This window comes from Chenopodium quinoa, unplaced genomic scaffold (genome assembly GCF_001683475.1).
Source record: "Chenopodium quinoa cultivar QQ74 unplaced genomic scaffold, ASM168347v1, whole genome shotgun sequence".
In the NCBI taxonomy this organism is placed as follows: domain Eukaryota; kingdom Viridiplantae; phylum Streptophyta; class Magnoliopsida; order Caryophyllales; family Amaranthaceae; genus Chenopodium; species Chenopodium quinoa.
The window spans coordinates 1,309,089-1,317,648 of NW_018744151.1; the positions used below are offsets into that span (position 1 = coordinate 1,309,089).

At 31.8% G+C, this 8,560-nt stretch overlaps 2 protein-coding genes across 2 annotated transcripts; both read right to left on the bottom strand.

Moving 5' to 3' along the window:
* Nucleotides 1-2,026: 2,026 nt before the first annotated feature.
* Nucleotides 2,027-3,782, bottom strand: LOC110693749 (protein MOTHER of FT and TFL1-like). The gene is made up of 4 exons (XM_021870920.1): nucleotides 3,317-3,782; nucleotides 3,066-3,127; nucleotides 2,775-2,815; nucleotides 2,027-2,579 (listed from the first exon to the last, which is right to left on the bottom strand). Exons 1-4 carry the CDS (start codon nucleotides 3,518-3,520, stop codon nucleotides 2,347-2,349), a joined length of 540 nt encoding a protein of 179 aa, XP_021726612.1. The 5' UTR covers nucleotides 3,521-3,782; the 3' UTR covers nucleotides 2,027-2,346.
* Nucleotides 3,783-4,661: 879 nt separating this feature from the next.
* On the bottom strand, nucleotides 4,662-7,988 carry LOC110693509 (protein MOTHER of FT and TFL1-like). The gene is made up of 4 exons (XM_021870626.1): nucleotides 7,669-7,988; nucleotides 7,305-7,366; nucleotides 7,116-7,156; nucleotides 4,662-5,188 (listed from the first exon to the last, which is right to left on the bottom strand). Exons 1-4 carry the CDS (start codon nucleotides 7,879-7,881, stop codon nucleotides 4,965-4,967), a joined length of 540 nt encoding a protein of 179 aa, XP_021726318.1. The 5' UTR covers nucleotides 7,882-7,988; the 3' UTR covers nucleotides 4,662-4,964.
* Nucleotides 7,989-8,560: the final 572 nt, after the last annotated feature.

Here is an 8,560-nt window from a genome sequence, read left to right on the forward strand (position 1 = left end):
CTACAACTTTATCAGTAGCTGGTTTCCTAGTTGGTTTAGCTGGTGCAGTCTTCCTGATATTTTTTATACAAAAAAATAAAACATTTAATATAAATTATAAAGAACATTTACCACAATCAAAATGAACATGCTTACTGAAAAGTTTAATAATACTATTAAAAAGATCATCCCACTTAAAAGTTTATTTATAACATGCACACTGAAAAAAACATTCATGATACATATCTAAAGAACAACAACTAAAAAGAACATCCATAATACATAAAAAGAACATTTCACTAAAAAGAACATCCATAATATATAAAAGAACATGCACACTGAAAAAGAACATTCTTGATACATAAAAAGAACATTTCACTAAAAAAATCATCTATGATATGTAAAAGAACATGCAAACTAAAAAAGAACATTCATGAAACATAAAAAGAACATGCACACTGAAAAAGAGCATTTTATAATACATAAAAAGAACATTTCACTAAAAAGATCATTCATAATATATAAAAGAACATACAAACTACAAAAGAACATTCATGAAACATAAAAAGAACATGCACACTGAAAAAGAACATCAAGACTTTTTCTTGGTAGCAATTTGTTTGAAACGATAATCTTTCTTCTTTTTTCCTTTGCCTTTCAATTCTTGGGGTTGTGAAGGATCTTCAGTCTTGACTTCTTTTGGTTCTTCTTCTTCATCCCTTCATTTATTTTTTCAAATTATGTATTAATTTAAATAATAAAAGAACAAGAACATACCCAAATCTTAAAAAGAACATTATTGACATTATGTTAACCAAAAAGAACATCAAAATATATAAAATTTTAGTGACCCTACCAACCAGATCTACAATTTATAATAAAGTTTAAATGCCATTGAATTCTTCAATAATCAAAAAAGGACCAGAACAACATGAATATTCTAGATAATGATACTTTAACTTACTTGGGAATATCCTGTACCATAGTTTCTATGGATCTTAGGATTTGGGGGTCCACAATTGGTTCCATATCATCATGTTTCTTTTTACTAACATTTCCTTTTACATTAAACAATTCACAAAGAGGTAGAGATTCCTCATCTTGTTCTTGTAATTTACTGTAAAATAATTACAAAACAACAACATGAAACCAACTGAAAATTCAATAATTTCAAAACCAATATAAAAATCGAAAAATTGACAAGTTAAAAAATAACCTTTCTTGGTTTTCCTCCATTTGTTGTTCTTCTTTCTCCTCCAATTGTTGTTCTTCTTTCTCCTCCAATTGTTCTTTTGGAACATCTTGTACTTCTTTGCTTTAATCATTTAAAAAAAAAACCCAAAATGAACAAAATTAAACATTTTAAACACCAAATTATTGACGAAAAACTGATTGCATGTACAAAATTATTACTTACACTTCACTAGAATCCACCATTTGTTCAAATTTGAAAGTTTAATTGTTGAAATTAGAACAATTAATCCTAGATTTTCACTTTGAATATGACGGTTTTACGGTTTTAATTTGAAAAATAGAAAAAAGATAGAGAGAAAAGATCTAGAGAGAGAGAGAGAGAGAGAGAAAATATCTAGAGAGAGAAAAGATTACTTGTGAAATGATTTTTACTCACAATAATACCAAAAAAGGTGGGCCATGTGTCAATTATTTTCCGAAAAAAAAGTAACCCACCTTTCCATTTCTCGCGTTCTTTTTAACCAACTCTTTATGTTCTTTTATTAACCCATGTTCTTTACAATCCTTCTTAATGTTCTTTCCGCCTTTTTAACTTCGCTAGGGGTCTGCGTTTTATGTTTTAGCGTATGTCGTTTTGATCGGGTGCACTATGCGCATGGTGCACCCGGGTGCACCAACCAATAATTATTTAAATATATACTTGGACAGGAAGTTATTATGAATACAATTAGGCAAAATATGTCATATTAAGTCGTGTTATGTCAAATTTAAATATATACTTTTACCAATTTCATATACAAACAAAATAAACAATATTTTTGACATAGTCAAACATTCAATTAGTCAGCTCACATTAGCATTATCAACTAGTCTGATCTAATTAATTTTGGTGGCCAAAATACTAATACATCAACATGACAACCTCAGATAAAATCACATAAATTACATAAGACTAGTACATTACTACGAGTACTAATAATACTAGTTGTCTAAGATAACCAACATTCAACTACAAGTCCAAATTAAATAACGTCATTAACTACAAGTACAAACTTCCTTTATTCCATAACAATGATAACATTGTCTTTTACTGATATTATACACGGATCAACTAAGCTTAACTAGAAACTAGTAAAGCCTAATTATAACTTAGCTAGTAATTTGATCATCTCATCAATTGTCGTAAGCTATGTTAGCTTCCTTCCGGGAGTTAAAAAAGAGGGCGGCAACCGGCTGTCCGAGGTCATTATGGGCAGCGAAATGGCGGGTGTTGAAATTGCCACGGGCGTATTCCGGTGGAAGCGGCCTAGGCTTCACTAGAGGCCCCTTCTGTTTGTACAAAGCAAACACATAACGATGCTTCCCTGTCGATGGTTGCGGGCCCATGTACTCAACCAACGTTCTTCCTACAAACGAACCAATTAAACACATCAACACAACACAAAATATCGAACACTTTATGCTCTATATATTATGTACTATATATTGTATACGTACATTTATATCCTTTATATGCGATACATCATATGTATGTCAGTATGTATGTCGATCATAGAACCAACAATAATTTATATTATACGTAGTAATAGATGAAAACATACCTTTAGAAGCATCCATTCCTTGAGGAATATCCACAACAATCCTACAAAAAATTTAAGTGACATTAATGATCAAATTTACATATGCCTCCAAATTAAGTTTTGCAAAAACTTCTATTCATCAAAACAATTAAACTTCCTAGGCGCAATCATTTACTCATCCTAATTTGATTTGGCGCATATATTCTTTCAGAAAGAAATTTAATTAACAAATTATTTTACGCTAATCGATAAATTTATATGAAGAAATAAAAGATAATAATATGAAAAATAATCGTAGAAAAGTTAACTCACCAATGAAGCCATTCCCTTAAGGTTGGATGAGTAGGATTAGGAGCATCCGGATCAACCATTATCTGATATAATTAATAAAAAGTAAAAAAAAAAATTGATCAGCGAAATTAAATTGATCATACTTGTATTAAACATACAATACTTTTCCTTCAAAAAAAAAAAACATACAATAATCATAAAATAAAAATGATAAAAGATTGATAAGATAATAAGAAATTAAATAATTAACAAGTTGATTAAAGTACACTTACTAGAGTATAAAGATCATCAAGACGAGGGTTATGAGACGTGACTTGAAGACGAGGCCTATTTTTGGCTTCTAAAGGCTTGATTTCGCACCCGTTAGAGACTGTTTCGGACCCGTATTGAACCGTTAGCTCAGCTTCCGGAGTAAACGGCTCGAGAACATCTCCGATCACTTTTCCGGCTACTAGGATCTCCGGTGCTTCAGCCATGTCTTTTACTAAATATTGCTAGGTATGTATGATGTTGGGGTTATTAGATATGTACTATATATGTATGTTACAAAACTTTAGGTTTTTGATTATTTTTATTTGACGGGTAACACGTTAGAGTCTTATAGAATATAGTAGTAATCAAATGGGTGACATTTGGATTTCTGAAATGTTCTAGATAAATGCCTTGTATGAGTTGTATCATTTTTTTTAACTTTTATTTGAGGTTCTTTCGGATTTGTGGCTAGCAAGTTTGCCACTTTTCATTTTTACCATTTTTCAACTTCAAAAGTAATGCTATAATTAAGATAATTTGAGCTCAATAAAACACAAATAAGAGTATTAATAAAATTATTACTATATTTTACTATATATGTATACATTAGAACACATGTACAAAGTATGAAGAACTTCAAGATCTTTGTTTGAACTTACTTACAGATCACAGATGTCTTTCTGAAAGGATATTTTATGAAAATAGTTGGTTAATATAAGATTTGTCTTCCATTGTAATGTACTTGTAAGTTGTAACATTTGTTTATGATAAAGCCTGCCATTTTAGTCTTTAGAGATCCAACGCAATATCAAATGGGCTTCTATTATAAAATTGGCCCAACCTATAATACCAAGCCCTTTAATAGGTGTGCAGATAGCCCTATTGCATAGTTTCTCTAAATTGAAAGGGCCCAAATTGTTATAACCTAATTTGAGTAACTTCATTGTCTTTGTTTATTTACTAAATTTACTATGGAATTTTTTTTATTTTATTCGGGATAAGAATGTTGTTGTCCATAATTTAGCCCGTATTTTGCCATATGGTATAGAATAAATTTGGGAAAACTATTGTCCTTGTACAGTTTCTCTTATGTTTTGATGGACAAATTCTTAATATAAGGCACCCTTTACGTGGTTTCAAAAAAAAAAAGGAATTTTTTTATTTTTAAGTTAATTCATTAATATAAATAGAATATAGCTAGAGTTGATTCTAACTTCGTAGCAGAGACATGTTTCCTTTGTAATCTTCTTCTAGAGTTTCATTGTTCCATGTGTAAGGCTACCCTTGCTGGTTTATTTTGCCAATGTGTTTAACATTTACTTATCTAGTTATCTTTCAATCCCGTTCAATTTAGAGGACAAAACATATAGAAGTAGATGTACATTTCATTATATGAGATAATAAAAGATGCATCACCAACGACATTATGTTATAGGATAGGATTACATGGTATCATCACTGACACTATAGAACTTCCGTGGTACAATATAATGTATATTCACACATCATAATAAACCACACTATTACTAGCATAATGCATTAAGCTTTGGACACACTACACAGCCACACAGGGTCACATAGGAAAAACAAGTAAATGAGAAACAATAACCTATCTCATTTAGGTAGTAACCCCGCCCCATCAACACGTACAACATAACCAACTTCGAATCAACGTTTTTTATTTGCAGCCTCTTTCTGAGAGTTGAAGTAGACGGCAGCAACCGGTAAACCAAGTCCGTTTTGTGCAGCAAAATTCCGAGTGCTGAAGTTGCTACGGGCTTGTGGCAGTTGCCACTGCTTCGCGATTGGTCCTTTCTGTCTAAACAATACAAACACGTATCGGTGTATTCTGGTGGGCGGTTTTGGTCCCATGTACTCTACCAGCTCTTTTCCTGCATGCACATTCCATACCTTGTATTTTTCAATGTGTTGGTCCATAAATTATTTACTTCCTCCGTTTTAATAATTAATATTGTGACATGGACTTTTGTACTATTTATTAATTTTGTCTGACCATAATTTAATTGTTACGTTAATTAAGTAAAATATAATTATGTGGATTTTGTTAGATTCGTCTCACAATATCAACTTTTAATAATTTTTACTCATGTGTAATTATAGATATTTTACATATAATATATTCTTTGAGATACGTAATTTCATCCTTATTGCATGCAATATTATATTTTTGGAATGGAGGAAGCTAAGTGTTATGGAGTATCAAATAATTTCTTGTCTTCACTCTTTGTTGTTGTTTGTTGTATATACTACGATTCTAAGACGGATTGATGAGTATTGTCTTATTAATTTCCAGTTTGATAAAATTATTTACAACTACAAGTCATAGTTATCAGAACAAAAAGATTGAATAAAATGACGTAGGTGAATACAACATCTCTAGATAAGTTCTGAATGTAGTATTATCAATAAATACTTTTGCTTGAGAATTTATAAGCCTGAATTCGAATTAGCCCAAAGGGTGAACTAAAAGGAAAAAAAATAATTTAATTTCGAAATAGTGTTTGTATGCATACGATTATTACTAGTGGATTACAACTAGTTTATTTAGTTAAATTAATATTAGCTAGGATGGTGTCAAACGCGGGTCTGGGCCGCACCCGCAAACTAAGAGAGAGAGTCCACTCACAAGTCCAAGGACGTTCCATCCAAAATCATATGACAATAAGAGGAGTAGCCCCTTAGCCATATAAAGTGTTTAACTCTCTCTTCTTCAACCAATGTGGGACACTTACATGTGGTGACTCTTGAGAGTTTTATTCTTCAACACTCCCCCTCACATGTAAGGTCCCTTAGCTTTTAACTTTGTCTCATGTGATTTTTCGGGCTAGAGTGCTTCTTCACTCCCCCTCACACGGACCTACTCTTGGCCAGTGAACTTTAGCCATTAAGGTCCCATATCGTGGGTCTGGCTCTGATACCATGTCAAACGCGAGTTTAGCCGCACCCACAAACTAAGAGAGAGAGTCCACTTCACAGGTCCAAGAAGGTTCCATCCCAAAACCATATGACAATAGGAGGAGTAGCCCCTTAGCCATATAAAGTGTTTAACTACTATCTCTTCTTCAATAACCAACGTGGGACACTTCTTGCATACAAAAAGCAAGAAGGATGGTATATTTGTTATAAACCAATATTTTATTAGTAAAGTAAAAGCTAAACTCAAAACTTGAACAAGAAATTATTCATCTTAAAGAAGAAAAAATAATGTCCCTATACTTGACCCAAAATGGCACCAAATGACATATGTAAAGTCTATATATATGTACAACTTATATAAAAAGTTGTTCATTTTTTTTATTATTAAAATATAAGTTGATATGTTAAAGTCTACAAATTTATGTGCCAATTTTTTCCATTATAGAAATTGATCAAAAGAGAGTATGCTATTTATGAAAATGAGTGTGGAGTGTGGAATAAGGGCAAATACAAGTTTATCTGTCAGATAAACAAATTAAACAAATTAATCTGATGGCACTTTTTGTAAATATATTAAAAAAGTGTGATTATTTATTCAGTACTTTTGGCAAGTTGTTCAATCACTGATTGCAACTTGCTTTTACTGTTTGGTGAGGAAATTACACATGTACCTCTCAACTAGTACATGAAAAGACGCATGTACCCCTCCACTGTTACTTAAAAAGACGATTTATTTGTTTATCAGGGGAATCAATTGGGTACAGCTCATGGAATAATACTTTTTTTTTTATGGAATAATACAATATATACCTTCTGTAGTTAAATATGAGAAATACTCCGCATAAAGTAGTATAGCGAAAATGAAATTGAAGGAGGACTAACCTTTGGAAGCATCCATTCCTTGAGGAATATCAACAATAATCCTGATGAATCAGTCAAAACAACCTCGATTTATTATTTTTATCAATTAATTATTAGTAGAAATAAAGAAATCAATCTCTTATCAAAGTTCTCCGTCAATAACACACTACAAAAGTGCATAAATAAACATGCATGTGTTATGTGTCTAACCAATGAAGCCATTCTTTCATTTTGGGCTCACTAGGACTTGGAGCATCCGGATCAATCATGATCTACAAGAAAACAAATTCATATCAATATTAAATGTGCACATTAATATTGCACAAAGTTCATTACTCGGTATAATGTAAAGTACGACCCAATATGATATACGAATAATTATTGTATATCGGATATATATATTCAATTTTATACATATTATAAGAGAAGAAATCAATAGTTCGAAACCATGCATGCAACAATTTAATATGCTACATTTTAAAAAAAAATAATAAAATCAAACACTGATAGAGAATATTCTCATCTTAGGTTTAGGACAACAAAAATAAAAGTTATATGGATGAAATATACGTACTATGGTATAAAAATTATCTGTTGAAGGGTGACCCGAAATTTGAGCAAGAGGCCTTTCAAAGGCAAGTGAAGGTTTGATTTCGCAACCATTGAAAATGTGTTTTGTACCGTATTGAACTCGAAAATCGACCATTGGAACAAACATATCAAGCACATCACCAATTACTCTTCCTACAACCAAAGGATCGACTGTACGTCTAACCATTGTTGTCATTTCAAGCTAAAAATTATGAACTCTTTTTTTTTTTTTTGGTTTACCTAAAATTGTAAGTTACCAGATATTTTTAGACATGGTGATAGCATATAAGTAGTATATATAATATGTTATATCACTATATGTATACATGTCGCTGAGTGGACTTTGCTAAGTGGCTTCAAATGAGTGACACGTAGCAGTGGAGCTAAGTGGGTGACACGTAGTAAACTGAGTTCTACTGAAAGTTGAGTTGGACACGTGTGGGATATCCGAGGATGTTCTGTCTCTTTAAACTGTATCATAGTAACAGTGCGCACCTGCCGTCTTTATGATGTAACGCAAATTATATGCATCAGGTCGTTATTACTTATTATTATGAATAATAAACTCGTATAAAATATTTATAGTGCTTGTTTGGTACAAGTACTTTGGAAGTCTGGATATCAGAGTGCATCAGGCCACATAGTCACATACTTCTTATGTATTGGAAACACATAGGAGAGTATGTATAAGGATAATCTAACATTATAAAGATATTGTATAGCACAAATTTTCATGCGTATGAACAACCATTATGAAGGTCACTTTTTTATTGATATAACTCAGTCAGGGGTTATGATTAGAGGTTACTCGGTTAGGAGTTAACATGGGTTACTCACTCAGTCAGGGGTTACTCAGTCGAACAGGGGTTACTTGG

Bases quoted from the DNA above. Each gene is read 5' to 3' on its own strand.
- LOC110693749 (XM_021870920.1), bottom strand. From the start codon at position 3,520: ATGGCTGAAGCACCGGAGATCCTAGTAGCCGGAAAAGTGATCGGAGAT. The intron at 2,816-3,065 runs GTGAGTTAACTT...AATTTTTTGTAG, and splicing joins TTAAGGGAATGGCTTCATTG to GATTGTTGTGGATATTCCTC. The intron at 2,580-2,774 runs GTATGTTTTCAT...GTTCGTTTGTAG, and splicing joins AGGAATGGATGCTTCTAAAG to GAAGAACGTTGGTTGAGTAC.
- LOC110693509 (XM_021870626.1), bottom strand. From the start codon at position 7,881: ATGACAACAATGGTTAGACGTACAGTCGATCCTTTGGTTGTAGGAAGA. The intron at 7,367-7,668 runs GTACGTATATTT...GTTTTCTTGTAG, and splicing joins CAGATAATTTTTATACCATA to ATCATGATTGATCCGGATGC. The intron at 5,189-7,115 runs GTTAGTCCTCCT...ATGTGCATGCAG, and splicing joins AGGAATGGATGCTTCCAAAG to GAAAAGAGCTGGTAGAGTAC.